This window comes from Barbus barbus, assembly GCF_936440315.1.
Source record: "Barbus barbus genome assembly, chromosome: 38".
Taxonomy (NCBI): Eukaryota; Metazoa; Chordata; class Actinopteri; order Cypriniformes; family Cyprinidae; genus Barbus; species Barbus barbus.
The window spans coordinates 86,004-103,718 of record NC_136716.1 but is presented as its reverse complement, the minus strand read 5'-3'; the positions used below and the strand labels follow the sequence as shown (position 1 = coordinate 103,718).

Here is a 17,715-nt window from a genome sequence, read left to right as displayed (position 1 = left end):
GTTTGACAAAACCTTTCCTTCATAAAGACTTGATCTGACCGAGTTCTTCTGTGCTCTAAATCACTCACTAATCTTTTGACATTTTGATAATCTACACTGAACAAAATTATAAACGCAACACTTTTGTTTTTGCCCCCATTTTTCATTAGCTGAACTCAAAGATCTAAGACTTTTTCTATGTTCACAAAAGGCCTATTTATCTAAAATATTTTTCACAAATTTATCTAAATCTGTGTTAGTGAGCACTTCTCCTTTGCCAAGATAATCCATCCACCTCACAGGTGTGGCATATGAAGATGCTGATTAGACAGCATGATTATTGCACAGGTGTGCCTTAGGCTGGCCACAATAAAAGGCCACTCTAAGGCTACGTCCAGACGAAGACGGGTTTCTCCGAATCCGATCTTTTTTTTTGCCTCAAATTCCGTAAACACGGAGTCGTCTCAAGAAATATCTGCGTCCACACGGAATCACTGAAACCGACTGAAAACGATGTAGTACACATGCCAGACCAATATGTGGCGCTGTAATTCTGCCACAGAATTACACAAAAAAACAGAGAAGAAGACTTGGACCATGTGCGTAAACCTTGCGCGCTGAATATAAACTAACACACAAAGCAGACGATTTTGCTTTAATAAAACTAATGAGCTCAGTAGGTTCTGCAGCACGAACACAGGCACGTAGTCTGACATTGTTGTCGCTGTTATGTGACGTAGCGGTGTCTGATTAGGGGCGAGACGTGGGCTGATGACGTCATCGTTTCAGAAAATATACGGATTCGCCGTCCACACGAAAACATGAAACCGGTGTTTTCAAATTTATCCACCCTGGGACCCGGTTTTAAAAATGATCGGTTTCACTCTTCGAAAACGCCGGTTTCGTGTGGACGAAACGCCTATACGGTAAAAAATGTATGCGTATACAGAGAAACCTGTCTTCGTGTGGACGGGGCCTAAAATGTGCTGGTGCAAAAACAAAAGTATTGCGTTTATAATTTTGTTAAGTGTATATTATCTTTAAACTTTGGTTTGGTTTTCATGCCTTTTGTAAAACATTGAACTCTTTCATGCTTTTCATCTTCTGAAAGATCTGATATGTCTGATATGTCACTTGCATAATAATTTGAAACAGTGGATATGTTATACACACACTAATGAAACTCTCTGGATGTGTGTGTGTGTGTGTGTGTGTGTATGTCAGAACTGCTCTGTGGTGACGTGTGCCGAGTTCAGCTGTGACGTCACTCTCATAAAGAATGAAAGGATTCTCTTTAATATAACTGCCAATGTCAGCTCTGGATGGATTGAGCAGGTCTCTGATTTTTAAAGCAAATTCATATCACAAAACAGATATATTTTATCATTTCTTATTGTCCTGATCTGTGTCTGTCTTAGACTGGACTCAGAGCTGCTGTTTTTCAGCTGGTCAGTTCAGCGTCTCTGGATTATAACAAGAACAAATATGTTTTCTTTTCCCCTGATTCTCAACAAACTGCACCGTCTGTCCAGGTAATTTAGAGAGAACTCTCAAAGCCAAGCTCTATTTAATTCAAAAGTCCTATAACTGCAATGCACTGTTTTACAGTTTATAATTTGTGTTCAACTGAACAGTATTTTTTTCAAACCACATACACTCTTCCCTTTTTTGCTTCTAGCAAATATATATTTATCTATATTTATGTCTAGCATATATACACAATGCTTTCACACATATATTTCCTATACGTGTGTGGTTGTGTGTGTATAAGTGTCAGGACGTCTTTTTTGCCAGCACTATTATTATTATTTTTTTATTATTGTGACAGAGGCATGAGTTCATACATTACCATCCAAATGTTTGGGGTAAGATTTTTAAGTAGTTAGAAAACATTTCTTACAGACTTGAAAGTCTTAGGGTTACAAAGGCTGGATTTCACACTCGGCTGAAATCTCCGGGGCCCCGACAGCCATGGGCCCTATAGAATCTCCCCGCTAGTGATGGCCCTGAGTCATCCAGAAATCATTATAATAATGCCAATTTGTTTCTGATATCTTTGACAGAAAAGGGAGATTCGAGATCGGTCTGTAATTAATTAATTCTTTGGGGTCAAGTTCATCCAAAAATATGAATGGCTTTGTTGTGGGAAGTCATGGCCTAATGGTTAGAGAGTCGGATTCGTAACTCAAAGGTTGCGAGTTCAATTTTAGTTAAATTAACAAAATATCTTTGGTTCATGTGTACTGTATCCAAGCATTTGGAAAAAGTTTTGTGTTTTGAAAAATTTGCATTTTGATCATCGGTTGTGAATTATGCATCTAGAGTTTTGAAAAATGACATGAAGATTCTGTTATTAGTGCAAAAATGATTGTAAAAAACTGTAATCAATTTTGTATGTAGCCCAAATGATAATTATGGATCTATTTTTTTACGTGTGGGAAGTGTGATTCATGAGTGTGACTTCTGACTATAGTAAAAATTCACATGTTTCCATGTATGTAGATTAATACTCAAGTGGAGGTGTATGAGGAGGCAGACCTGACTAAAGAGATCATTGGAGCTGTAATAGGGGGATTGCTGCTACTGGCTCTCATCACAGCGGCCCTCTATAAGGTATATCGCCATCGTAAAGTCAGTTTTAATCACTGCCATTTCAGTTTCACCTGTCTACACTATCTATATTGATAAATGCTTTATTCTTGCATATTTTCCCCCTTTACAAGGCTGGATTCTTCAAAAGCCAGTACAAGCAGATGCTGGAGGAGGCTCAGGGGGGCACAGGAGGATAGGCAAACATGCCACAATAATCTGCACTCAAACTGTTAGGAGATGCTAGTGTATTTTGTGTGTTTGAAACATGAATCACCTCAGAATAAAATATTTCAAATCATTAAAACACTTTATAAGAATAATGTTTTGAACTTACATCACTACTCATTGTTATCTTATCAGTGAGCTTAACGGTGAGTTACCACAATGAAAGTATTTCAAATATTGCTTAACTTCCTTCTTTGTTATGATAACCGATGAAGAACTATAGCAGAAATATTAGTAATATTGGACAAGTCAAGTCAAGTCAAGTCATTTATATAGCGCTTTTAACAATACAGATTGTGTCAAAGCACTTAACAGTATCAAATTGCAGGATAGAGTGTCAGTAATGTATAAAAATAAGATTAAACACTAAATTTTTAGTTAAGGCATTTCATTATTGAGTTCAGAGATGTCATTGTCTAGATCAGTTTAGTTTAAATAGTATCTGCTAAATCAAATGGACGATAATGACTATAAATTAAGTGTCCCCAACTGAGCAAGCCAGAGGCAACAGCGGCAAGGAACCAAAACTCCCTCTGTGACAGAATGGAGAAAAAAAAACCTTTGGAGAAACCAGGCTCAGTTGGGGGGCCAGTTCTCCTCTGGCCAGGAGATAATTGTTTATTTATTGTTTACTTATTGTTTTAATTAAAATTTAATTAATTTTAAATGTATAATGTATTTATTTATATTTTATATGGTTGCAATTTCTAACAATAATAGTATTATGTAGTTAGGTATTTTATTATATTTTTAGTTATTTTCTTTTCTTTTTCTTTTTAGTTTTATTGCATTTAAGTCGAGGTCTTCACTGGGGATATGTCCCCGGGGCTCATCCAGGTGTCCCGGCCTCCGCAGACGATCAGGGAGACATCATCTCCTGGCGCCGATCCACCATCTGATCCGGACACAGACTGAGAAACAGAATAAGAAAGAAACAGACAAATATTAGAGTAGATGCCATTCTTCTTATGATGTAACGAGTACATTGTGTGTTATGGGGAGTGTTCCCAGTTCCGGTTGATCTAATTAATGCAGCCTAACAATCCTTTAATGGATTTGAATAATAGAAGCATATTAGTGTGTTATGTGTAAGCCAGGTTAAAGAAATGTGACAGAGTGTGTCTGCCTTCCAAACAGTGTTAGGTAGATTGTTCCAGAGTTTGGGCGCTAAATAGGAAAAGGATCTGCCGCCCGCAGTCGATTTTGATATTTTAGGTATTATCAAACGGCCAGAGTGTTGAGAACGCAGCGGACGTGGAGGACTGTAATGTGATAAGAGATCGTTCAGGTACTGAGGAGCTAAGCCATTCAGGGCTTTATAAGTAGATAACAAGATTTTAAAATCTATACGATGATTGATAGGGAGCCAGTGCAGTGTTGACAGAACCGGGCTAATATGGTCATAATTCCTGGTTCTAGTAAGAGAGGCTTAATTACAGCCAATTTGAAGGTTTTGGGGACATATCCTAATGACAATGACAAATTAATAATAGTCAAAAGAGGATCTATGACTTCTGGAAGCAGCTCTTTTAGTAGTTTAGCCCTCTGGGCCCTGAGGGTATTTTGGGGGCATGGAGAACTTTCGACATGCCCTGACATTTGTGCTTTTTTCAGTTGCTTATAAAAATATAAATGGCTAAAGTCTAATAACACTGTAAACAGCACAAACTGGGCTACAATATTATGTTAGCAGCATTTATGTACATGATTGTGTTTTTGAGACAGCAACGTTTATGCGTGGTTAGTGAAAAATGACAATTTTGAAGTCACTGAAATAAGGCCATAAAACTCATACAGAATATTTGTTCACAAGACTTTTGAGAACTGGATCTTGTAGCCTAGAAATTTTTCTTCAAAATGATCTGAAAATCATCTTACTCAGTCATTCAGAGAAAACAATATATTGATTTAAAATTTCTAAGTCACTTTTTGAGTAGAAAGGGTCTATGCGGGAGGGCATGAACTATCATTATCAATGCAGTGATTCACACCTGAGAAGACAAAGGCCCGCATAATGAGCTGCATCATGAGCCATTCAGTCAGGTGTGTGAGAGGGAATTGCTACAAGAAAGAATGAGGAAAAAAGAAATGTATATATTTTTTGTTTGTAGTTTATTTAGAATATAAAGATATCTACATATATATATATATATATATCACATAAAATAACTTGAGATCCACTTGTGAGTGCAGTAAAACAGTTTATTAGGAACAAACAAATCAACAACAGAAGAGTCAAGACATTGTGGGTGCAATATCCAAAACAGGGGCAGGAAACTTTAACACTGGGAGACAGCAGAAACTGCATGAGAAAACAAATGGATGTGATTACCGCAATGATCTGACAAAGAAAGAGCAAACATGGTGACTATAATATATATATATATATATATATATATAAAATGTTGAAATATATAAATGAACATCACATACCTGGCATTTCCAAAGTGTTTTTTTTATGTGCTCCCAAGAAAAAAAAATCTGCACGTGCCCTGGCAGCCTGGGCATTGGTGTTTTGACACAGAGTGGACACAGCAGTTTCAGAAAAAAAACTATTTGAATAGACTCATGGGAGTGTGTGCATCACATGGTCTTAGCTGTGGTCCAGGTTCCTGTGTGGGCAGAAATCTCAGAGCCTGTGGAGCCATGTCAACATCAGTCTCTGTTTTCCATGACCAAGTGGGCTGCTTATTTGATTTAGCTCTCTTTGCTACAGGTTCTTTTGCACGGTTATTCTCACATCTGAAAAAACAAAAAAAACAAAAGCATGTCGTTTACACTAATAAAGTACATTATTACCATTATTGTGTTACAATATAATGTACAATTACACAATTATTGAATGGAATTGAAAACTGAACAATACCTGTGTCCCCTTCCTGTGCGAGATGTAGGTGAAGGCGAGAGTGGTGTATTTACAGTCCTAAAAAAGTGTTGCAAACAACTGTTAGCATTTATTATTCACAGTAGGCTACCTTAGTATTTGCATACTTGATGAGAAAACAGAATGCCAATAACAAATGAACTATATTTTAACACTATCAACCACAAATAAAAATAATACTATAAAATAATAATACTATAATATATACAGTATAATCAACTTTACTATTGTATGGTTCAAAAACACTATAGTATTTACTATAGATTACTATAGTATTTTTTTCATGTGGGATACAGGCATAACAAAAGTACAATTTCTATAAACCCATACAGGAAGATTGTATTATTGCGTTATCCCAACGTTTCTTAACAAAATTTAACTAACATCTGTAAAATACTGAATGTGCACTTACTCATTGTGATTTTCCAGCGAACTCAAAAAAACTGAACGACACTTGCGTGCCTTTCTTGTGCAAGATGCCGGTGATGCAGCCACAGTCCTAAACGAAAATTGAAACAATTGTTAACAATTACCAGAAGATGCATAGCTGATAATAAATTGCATCATTGATAAGAATGGACGTGCGTATATGTCTGTCGATGGTCCACTTATCGGTGACATTTACAGCTTTCTGATACATTTACACCTAGGACGATCGAGAAAGCCAATGGCCGGGTATAACGCATTCAAAACAATTACCACATCAGATATTCGCGAACAAAAGTTAGTTGGTGAACAATTTCACCATTTGGAAAAATATAGTCTAAACAATCCATAATGTGTAAAAAAAAAAAACTAAAAGCACGGTTAAGTTTTGTAAGACATATATCATAGTATATATACCTATATATACCTCGGTCTTCCGAGTCTTCAGTCCCGCCATGGCTCCCCGAGTCTCCAGTCCCGCCATGGCCGTCCAAGCCTCCAGTCCCGCCAAGGCTGTGTAAGGTCCCTGATCCGCCATGGCCTTCCAGGTTCCTTGATCCGCCATGGCATCCCGTGTCGCCGGATCCGCCATGGCCTCCCGAGTCTCCAGGTCCGCCATGGTCTCCTGAGTCTCCTGATCCGCCCTGGAGGCTTCCCTTGTCTCCTCCCTGTCCTGGTCCTGGTCCAGCTCCAGCCTCCAGGGCACCCTCCCCGATGTTACTGTTACGGTGTGGGACGCACCTTCCGGGAGGGGGGCAATATCTGTCACGGTTTGGTTTCTGTTTAGTTCCCTGTTTTGCCCATATTTGGTTTTCCCAGTCATTAGTTAATTATCTATCATCCCCATCACCTGTGTTTGATTAATTATCTCGTTTGTGCCTTTGTCCCAATCCCTTTAAAGTTCCTGAGTTCTCCCCATGGTTTTGTCCGATCTTAAGTTAACCAATGTCATAAGTGTGTTGATGCTGTTAAATAAAGAAGACTCCTTTTGTTTACTCCTTCGTTGTGCGGATTTATTGCTACAACCACCAGACCATAACAAAGGGGCCTGTAAGGAGATAATAATTCATATTTCAACCAATTTTACTCTGAATAGCTGATTTTAGTCTGACAATAGCCTGTTTGGAAATTTCCAAATTTAGATATAAAATAGGCTATAGCTGAGCAACATTTTACATCACTAAGGTAATAATAAAAGGCTTACTCGACAGGAATTATATCCTCCGTTGGGTCCAGACGTTCTTCAGAATACAAACGTTCGTCCTCGGAGTCGCGCTCTTCCTCTGAGGAGAATGTAATTTCTTCGCCACTGTCCAGAACCATCCGAAGTGCTTCTTCACCCGTGTAGCGTGCCATCCTGCAAACGCGCAGAAAAAGTAAGTAATTCTATGATGAAGCTTGACGTTTTATGCCATTTCTCAGGGGCTGTACATGATTACCTGGCTCACCTCAGTTAATTTCCATATGAACAGCGCTCTCAATGAGAGGCGGGATCACATTAGCTGTAATGAGGCGATACAGAAGAAACCGGACCACTCCTTACTTTCATACGGATTACATAAAAACAGATTATTTGTTTTCGACTTGAATTGGTTAATTTAAAATTAGACATTTCAAGCTTTCTATACATATATTTATGTTTTCGCTGAGATTCTGGTTGTTTTATTTCCGTGTCTGTGAAGAGAGGTGACAGAGACAGAGATGACAGAGAACGCACCCTGTTTATTTTCTTTATTCTACAAAATCACAGCGTGTTGTTGTTATTATGAGTGTATACAAATAAAAGTAGACCCCTTATAGATTTGAATGGTGTATTTCTCTTATCTGAACGATCAAAAATGGCAGAGTAATTCAAGATAATTTCTGCCTTATCAGGAAAATCTGCCACAAAACGCGTATTCACGTTTGTCGGGCCCAGAGGGTTAGATGGAATAGGATCTAACATACATTTTGTTGGTTTAGATGATTTAACAAGTTTATGCAATTCTTCCTCTCCTATAGTAGAGAATGAGTGGAATTGTTCCTCAGGGGATCTATAGTGCACTATCTGATGCGATACTGTAGCTGACGGCTGCATGATTACAATTTTATCTCTGATAGTATTGATCTTGGAAGTAAAGTAGTTCATAAAGTCATTAATGCTGTGCTCTTGGGGAATGCCAACACCTGTTGATGCTTTATTTTCTGTTAATTTAGCCACTATATTGAATAAATACCAGGGGTTATGTTTGTTTTCTTCTAGAAGAGACGAAAAGTAATCAGATCTAACAGTTTTTAATGCTTTTCTGTAGGATAGGGTATTTTCCCGCCAAGCTATACAAAATACCTCTAGTTTTGTTTTCCTCCAGCTGCACTCCATTTTCCGGGCTGCTCTCTTTAGGGTGCGAGTGTGCTCATTATACCACGGAGTCAGACTGTTTTCTTTGATCTTCCTTAAGCATAAAGGAGCAACTGTATCTAAAGTGCTAGAAAAGAGAGAGTCCATAGTTTCTGTTACATCATCAAGTTATTCTGAGCTATTGGATATGCTGATGAATTGAGATAAATCAATACTTACAAAGCAGTCTTTTGTGGTAGAAGTGATGGTTCTACCATACTTGTGACAAAGAGTAGAAACAGTTTTAGCTATATGGAGTTTACACAAGACTAGATAATGCTCTGAGATATCATTGCTTTGCTGCAGAATTTCAACACCACTAAGATCAATTCCATGTGACAGTATTAAATCTAGAGTATGATTTCGACAACGAGTAGGTCCTGAAACGTGTTGTCTAACCCCAATAGAGTTCAGAATGTCTATGAATGCTGATCCTAATGCATCGTTTTCATTATCGACATGGATATTAAAATCGCCAACAATTAAGACTTTATCTGCAGCCAGTAATAACTCAGATAGAAAATCAGCAAAGTCTTTAACCTGTTACCGTTCACCAGAGGGACGTCGCACTGAACGCTCTTTGTTTGCATGTGTCATTGTTTTCTAATAGAATAAATGAAACGGGACAAAGTTAATCTTGACAAACTATATATCATTCTGAGGGTCTAAGCCTCAAGCATCGACGACAGATCGCTGTTTTTCGATGGAAAGCTTATAAGGAATGAGTGGCACAAATTTGCTACATTTGTGCAAGCAGTACACATCCAAACACGCAGAGTAAAAAAGCCGTACGTACCTTTATCATTGTAATAACGAGCCACAAACGCGTCCACTGCTGAAATCCCAGTTTAGTTAGAGAGGTAAGGGTCCACAGAACAACATCCCAGCGAGCAATTTTAGTCCAGCGAAACAATAACGTTGTAATAAGGATGAATATTCCTTTGTTTACGTTTCATTTCTTCAGAGAGTTATTGTTCGCGTCCGTTATGGAATAAATTACGCTCAAAAACAGCGTCTTGGTGGTAAAAAAAACAACACGGTGTTGCAGCATACGGTTTTACAAACATAATGAGACCGTCCACGGAAAAAAAAGTCTCAGAAAAGCGGAATATAGATTATTTGAATTTGGCGCTCCCTCCTGCCGGCAGTGACGCTTCTGTGACGCAACTGTCATCTGAGCGGGGCATAACTTAGCGATCTGCTTTATCCATAAAAAACTGTTTTTTTTTTTTCTTCTACATTTTTTATATGTGTGTGTGTGTATTGTGTGGGGAATGTGGCCGTGTCTGCATGATTATAATCTGTATGGACGGACATCAGCGTGTTTATTAGCGACTCTATGACAGCTATCATTGTGTTTCATTGATCAGCTATTATTGATTATATGGCCCATCTGCATGATTATCATCTGAATGGAAGCACATCAGCGTGTTTTTACTGACTCTATGACCATGTCTGGCAATATCACTTCATGTCTGGCAATCAGAATACTTCAGTATACATACTATATACAAAGCATTTTTTTCTATTTTTTTTTTCCTTTTTTATTACTCAAATAACTATTTTTGTATTTTTTAGTGCTCAAATAAATCTGTCTATTATTTTATAATAGAAAAACTATGCAGGAACATGTATAATGACTAAAATAGCTTGTATAATTCTGCAATCCATTTGGTGGTTATTTTTCCTCAAACAGGGGGGTGGGGGGGACTATAAATAGTTTCAGAAAAAATATTGCAGGAATCTCATTTTTCATGGTATCTTCTTCAAATTTGAAATATGAACTCATGAGACACATGGCTTTCTGGATTGCTCCAGGAGTTATTTCATGTATTTGTATATGAAATAAAAAAAACATTCAGTGTGGAAAAATATTTTTCAAGGCACGTCAGTGCCTATATCTTTTTATCTTTTTGAGCATTATCAACTCTGGATGATAGATAGTAAAGCCCAGAGTCTCTTCTTTCCAAAGATACCTAATTTGTTTGTGTAAGCACACTTTGTCACAAACTGTTACCATTTTAATTTAGGTAGGTTATTTTCACCTGCGAGGCCCCAAATGGGGGTGAAGGTTAACAGGTTAATAAAGTCTTTATGGAGCCCTGGTGGCTTGTATACAGTAGCCAGTACAAACATCACAGGGGATTTATCACTAACACGTGTTTCTCTAGATAATTTTATACGCAGCACCATAACTTCAAACAAGTTATACTTAAAGCCTGCCCTCTGAGAAAAACTGAGAATATTGCTATGAATTGTAGCAACACCTCGCCCTTTACCTTTTGGACGTGGCTCATTCTTATAGCAGTAATCTTGGGGGGTGGACTCATTTAAAGTAATGTATTAATCTGGTTTTAGCCATGTTTCTGTCAAACAGAGCAAATCTAGGTTATGATCATTGATCAAATCATTTACAAAAAGTGCTTTTGTAGAAAGGGACCTGATATTCAGTAAGCCAAGTTTTATAAATTCTTTCTCTGTATTGTAAGCATTTTATATGCAAGTTTACATTTCACAATTCTGAATTTATGCATCACATTTTCTATGAATTCTAAGTTTACATTTTGCTCTTCTGTTTTTCTCTGAAATTTTTATCTACCGTTTTTACTTTTTTCTTGTAATTACTAATTTACATATCACAATTCCAACTTTTCCTCTAAGAATTTCGAGTTTATATCTTGCAGTTCTGTTAATATCTCGCAATACTGATTTTGTTTTCTCCAAATAGCAAGGGAAAAAGTCAGAATCCTGAGATATAGCAACACAATTACTTTTCTTTTTATTCCATGGCAGAAAAAGGCTTACATAAAATGATAGGAATTTGCTCTGGGTGTATTTAAAAAATGTTTTACTGCTTTCTGCTTAATACAGAAATATTATTTTGCTAAATGTTCTTATTATTTGCAGATAATCCTTATATAAACACACACACACACAGTTGATAAAGTGTAAAATAAAAGCTAAAATGAAATATTTTTGGCCATATGCATTTCACTTATTCTTCTGCCATTTTTTTTATGCACACCTTCATTTGTATACGTAGGTAATTAAGCTGAGGTCAGATTCAATAGAGAAATAGGCACAGTTGTCTTATAAGGTGCCCAAGCGCAACTGTCCTCCTGACTGCACTTAAGTCATAAGATGCAAGAAATGTACGGAGCCCCTAAAGCAGGGGTGGGCAAACCTTTTAACTCGAGGGCCACATCAAGTTTTCCACATTAAGTGAGGGGCCGCAGAATGTTTATGACAAATGAAGCTTTGATTTATTTTTTTAATCGGAGAGCCTATTGGAACAACTACCTCATGGGCTGGATGAAAACGCCCATAGTTTGCCCACCTCTGCAGATTCATATAATTTTTTTAAAAAATCCCTCGAGGACCACCACAGGAGTAATAGCGGGCCGCAAATGGCCCACGGGCCGTTGTTTGGACACCCCTGCCCTAAAGGGATTTTGCAAAAATAAAAACAGTGGCTCAGACCGAAACCGCTTAAACTCTAAAGTAGGAACTTAATTTCAGTACTTAAGTACTTACTTAACAAATGCTAAAAGCTACAAAAATGTATAAAACAATAGAAAAGCAGTCATTCTAACAGTACAATGTCATTTGAATTCTGTATTAGAAGTAACAAAATTATCTTACTTTATATTTTTGTGTCAGGTTTCCTCTTTTTTTTTCCACAAATGCTGCCATCCCCTTGCTTTGCAGGTCCTGCTCCACCACAAAAACTCTGCAGCAAAGGCACGGAAACCAGAAATAAAAAAGTGCTGTAATAACTCTGTTTGAAATTACAATAATTAAAACTTCAGATTCCTTCATCAGTCACTCTGCACCAGATAAGTGCATGTGTGTCTAATCTGTCCCTGTAACAACCAGACAAGATTCAAGTTGCCTCTTTGACTAATGTGCTCAATAATACATTTAATGTATACAAAAGTCATCAAGTCACCTTTATTTATATAGCGCTTTTTACAATGTAAATTGTGTCAAAGCAACTGCACAATATCAAAAAAGGAAAATAGTGTGTCAATAATGTAAAATGAAAAGATTAAAAAAAAAAAAAAGATTTTCAGTTAAAAGCATTTCATTATTGAATTCAGTGATGTCATCATCCAGCTCAGTTCAGCTTAAATAGTGTTTTTGCAATCAGGTCGACGATATCGCTGGAAATGAAGTGTCCCCAACTAAGCAAGCCAGAGGCGATGTGAGCATTATGGAGCATTAATGAGAGTCTCATGTCTGTTTCACAAGTGAGACTCTTAGAAGTATTAAGCTTATGATGTTCCAGGAAATCTCTTCTATGGACAAATGCATCAGCTATCAGTACAGCTGAATAATGTGCAGATGAGAGATGTTTTGACTGATGAAACTTGAAGACAATAAACACACAATTGCAATTATATATCTGTGTTTATCTGTGTTCTTTAAGCAATTTTGTATATTTTCATAATAATTATGTACAGTTGAAGTCAAAACTTTACATACACCTATGTATACTGAAGTATTCTGATTGCCAGACATGAAGTGATATTGGCAGACATGGTCATACAGTCAGTAATCACACGCTGATGTGCTTCCATACAGATGATAATCATACAGATGGGCCATATAATCAATAATAGCTGATCAATGAATCACAATGATAGCCGTCATAGAGTCGGTAATAAACACGCTGATGTCCGTCCATACATATTATAATCATGCAGATACGGCCACATTCCCCACACAATACACACACACACACACATATAAAAAATGTAGAAGAAAAAAAAAACAGTTTTTTATGGATAAAGCAGATCGCTAAGTTACGCCCCGCTCAGATGACAACCTCATAGCCTGCGTCACGGGTGGCAGGAGGGAGCGACAAATTCAAATAATCTGTTCCGCTTTTCTGAGACTTTTTTTTTTCCGTGGACGGTCTCACTCTGTTTGTAAAACTGTATGCTACAACACTGTGTTGTTTTTTACCACCAAGACGCTGTTTTTGAGTGTAATTTACGCGAACAATAACTGTCCCGAAGAAATGAAATGTAAAGAAAGGAATATTCATCCTTATTACAACGTTATTGTTTCGCTGGACTAAAAGTGCTCGCTGGGATGTTGTTCTGTGGACCCTTACCTCTCTAAACTGGGATTTCAGCAGTGGACGCGTTTGTGACTCGTTATTACAGAGATAAAGGTACGTACTGCTTTTTTACTCTGCGTGTTTGGATGTGTACTGCTTACACAAATGTAGCAAATACATTCCTTATAAGCTTTCCATCGAAAAACAGCGATCTGTCATCGATGCTTGAGGCTTAGACCTTCAGAAGGATATATAGTTTGTCAAGATTAACTTTGTCCCGTTTCATTTATTCTATTAGAAAACAATGACACATGCAAACAAAGAGCGTTCAGTGCGACGTCGCTCTGGTGAACGGTAACAGGTTAATAAACATTTTTTTTGCAACCAAACTGACTATGTCCTCCAATCTTTTGTCACTGCTTTTAGCTGGTCGTGACATAGTATCACTGGAGGCATGAACACCTGACTGCATCCAGAATGCTCTGATGTCAGAAAAATGATACCCTGCTATCCACAAAGACCTGATCTTCATGCTCATCTCCAGGGAAATCTTTGTCATGGTTGACTCTGTAATAAATTTTATACTTGAGTTTATACAGAGTTTTATACTTGTACTACAATTGTGTTGCCTGTGGTACAAAAACATTCTGCCTCTGTAGCAAATTGGTATAATGATTATCTAAGAGTTTTTATTAGAATACAACCAAAAAATACAGGAAATTTATAGGCAGTATTAAAACACAGAAAGAAACAAAATGGTGGCCCAAAACTTCTGCACAGTACTGTAAGTGCAAAAACGTTAACATTCAGTCCTGTGAACCTGCTAAATGGTCATGTTAGAACATACCACTTGTTTCTGGAAGGTGGGGTCTGCCAATTTATGCTCCACTGCATCAACATCCGAGACCGTCCAATTACTTTAAAAAAAATAAATAAATAAAATTCTAATTTAGGCAAAAACATTTGTCTAGTCATAACAATTTGTATGATTTGTAATAACACCCGAATGCAAACTGATGCAGATTTATAAGGCAGAAACTCCTGTTTGCATGATAAATAAATATTTATGTTAAATATTTATGTAATATTGTATTTTATGTATTGTTAAACGTACAACTGTTACGGGGCGGACAAGACATGTGACGTGCGGATCCATTTGCAAGCTTTATTCAAAGGCAAGGTCATCAAACAGACAGGGGTCAAACATTGGCAAACAGGTATATAAATGGCAAACAAAGAGTAGTCCTGGGGCAAGCGTGGGTCTTAGAACAGAATCGGCGAACAATATCCAACAGGGGCAAGGCAAAGAGAGATAATCCAGGTACACAGCAATAATCCAAACAGGTGCAAACAAAGTCCGAGCGGCAAGGCAAAGGGTTAATCCAGGAAACACGGGCAGGTATCAAACATGAGAAAACTAGCAAGGAAACACTAACAAATGAGTGGGCTCTGTAGAGTAGCTATCGCTAGGATATATGCTAAACAGTACTCGGTGATGACCGAGAGGAAGTCCAAGGCTTATAAAGCGTGTGTGATTGTGTGATTAGTGAAATCAGCTGTGTGTGTCGTCAGTGCAATGGATGATGGGAATTGTTGTCCAATGGTGAAGTGCAACAGTAGTGTAGTGCAAGAGTCCATGCGGTGAGCGGGTGACCTCTGGTGGTGAGCGAATGGAAGTTCATGGCCAGGATTCGTGACAACAACAGCCTTATTGTTTACTCTTCAAATGGAGATCTGTCCCAGGCTAATATACCTTATTTACACTATCTTCTCTGCTATTTTAGCCATTTGACATCATTGTAATCTTCCTGTTTGAGGACACAGCCCAGTGCCGAACTTTGCAGTTTAAGTATGAGCTTTTTTTTTTTAGTGTCTTTTACTTTTAGCGTAGGGAACACCAAGACATACAGCATTATCCTTTAGGCATTGGCGCCAGAAATCAGAGGAAAATCATGGCGCAATTGTAGTATGATGTCTAAAATCTAACGAGACAAAAATCCAAACTATATTTCAGTTAACATTATGGTTTGTAAACAATGTAATTACATTTTCAGTTTTAAAATTGTGTTACGGCTGGTGCTGTTTTGTGTTGTTGTTTTTTCTCTTGTCTTTTTGTTTCTCTGTTGTTTGTCTTCACTTTTACTTTTTTAGTGCTACGCCATTGGTCCTGCACCCTGCCAATCATCGTTGGAGGAGATGATGTCATCTGTCTCGTCCTAATTAGTGACCAGCTGGATCTATAAAAGGAAGACGCTGAGACAATGCGGCAGATGTCTTGCTTGTGTCTGTTGCTAGTTGTTTTATGATGGTGTTGTTTAGGTAATGCTAAATTTGAATCCTGTGGCTTAAGCTATAGTTCCATATGTTTGCATGTGCGTTTGTATATTAAGCTTCATCTTATCTTTATTTGTGTAAATTTCATTTGTATGTATATAAAGATCCAGGAGCATTCCGAATTCAGTCCAGGTTTGGCTCCGATCCACGAGCCCTCAGAATCCAGTCGAGGATTTGCTCCGATCCAGGAGCCCTAAGAATCCAGTCAGCCTCAGAATCCAGTCCAGGATTTGAACCGATCCAGGAGCCCTCAGAATCCAATCGTCCTCAGAATGTGGTCCAGGTTTTTCTCTGATCCACGAGCCCTCAGAATCCAGTCCAGGATTTGCTCCAATCCAAGAGCCCTCAGAATCCAGTCCAGGATTTGCTCCAATCCAGGAGCCCTCAGAATCCAGTCCAGGATTTGCTCCAATCCAGGAGACCGCAGAATCCAGTCGTCCTCAGAATCCGGTCCAGGATTTGCTCTGATCCATGAGCCCTCAGAATCCAGTCCAGCATTTGCTCCGATCCAGGAACATTCAGAATCCAGTCCAGGATTTGCTCCGATCCAGGAGCCATCAGAATCCAGGAGCACTCATTATTCTGAAATACATGATTTATGAAAATGTCCATCTGAAATACACGATTTTTGAAAACAATTTCCATCTAAAATACATGATTTTTGAAAACGATTTCCATCTGAAATAAATGATTTATGAAAATCTCCATCTGAAACACATGATTTTTTAAAACAATTTCCATCTGAAATATAAGATTTATGAAAACGATTTATGAAAATGTCCATTTGAAATAGGGTTAGGGGTAAAAAAAAACAATTTCGTTTGTGCACTGTCCTTCCACTCCTTCTGGCCACTCTCCTGTCCCACTCGGGCCTGGTCCCACGCCCAGGGCCCACCAATCATCCAATTTCCTTGACTTTCAGCAAATTTAATTATTTCTGGTTAAATTCACACATTCTTCTCTTTAATCATTTCTTTGCTTTAACCCTCTGAGCCCGACAAATGCGAATATGCGTTTTGGGGCAGATTTTCCTGATAAGGCAGAAATGAGCTTGAATTACTCTGCCATTTTTGATCGTTCAGATAAGAGCAATACACCATTCGAATCTGTAAGGGGTCTACTTTTATTTGTATTCACTCATAATAACAACTAAACTTTGTGCTTTTGAAGAATAAAGAAAACAAACAGCGTGCGCTCTCGGTCTTCTCCGTCTCCGCGATCTGTTTTCAGAAATACGTCACTAAAATGAAGTGTAACTCAGCGAATACTCGACACAGAAACATGAGAGTTATCTCTATAGAAAGCTTGGAATGTCTTCTTTCAAATGAAGTAAGTCATATCGAAAACAAATATTCTATAATACAAATATACCCTAACCCTATGTTTAGAACATGTTTATTATTAATAGCCTACTCTGTTCAAAAATAGATTTTAATAACGTGCTAAACAATAATAATTAGTTTCTCAGATATAAAATGTATTTTTTTATGATAATACAAAGCATGAATGAGTCTATGACTACAAAACCTATATATATATCTATATATAGATATATATATAGATGCTCCTGATATAAACATGCTCACAAATATTTTTTCTCTTTTTTTGGTTGTTTGTATTTTATTGAATCAGACTCCTGCACCACAGATGATGAATCCTGCTGACTTTCAGTCTCTTCCAACTGTTTTCCCCTGAGAGCGCTGCACCAACATCAGAACAGTTCAACAGTTTCTTCTTGAATCCATGGAAAGTAGCAGAAACACTTAAATACCACGTAAATATCAGGTATGATTTATTTGTTTCACTTGTTGAACAGAATCTGTTGCAGGAACG

The 17,715-nt window shown here is 37.7% G+C and overlaps 1 protein-coding gene across 4 annotated transcripts in view; it reads left to right on the top strand.

Moving 5' to 3' along the window:
* The window catches only part of LOC306858074 (integrin alpha-X-like), a 64,977-nt gene extending 61,383 nt beyond the window's left edge, over window positions 1-3,594 (top strand). For 3 of the 4 annotated variants that reach the window (XM_079398458.1, XM_079398459.1, XM_079398460.1), the window contains 4 exons: window positions 1,204-1,314; window positions 1,398-1,511; window positions 2,482-2,592; window positions 2,703-2,877. In XM_079398458.1, the coding sequence (XP_079254584.1) occupies window positions 1,204-1,314; window positions 1,398-1,511; window positions 2,482-2,592; window positions 2,703-2,768 (402 nt within the window). In that variant the 3' untranslated portion in view covers window positions 2,769-2,877. Of the gene's footprint in view, window positions 1-1,203; window positions 1,315-1,397; window positions 1,512-2,481; window positions 2,593-2,702; window positions 2,878-3,576 lie in introns of those variants that run through there. The other variant, XM_079398457.1, reaches the window with a different exon arrangement.
* Window positions 3,595-17,715: the final 14,121 nt, after the last annotated feature.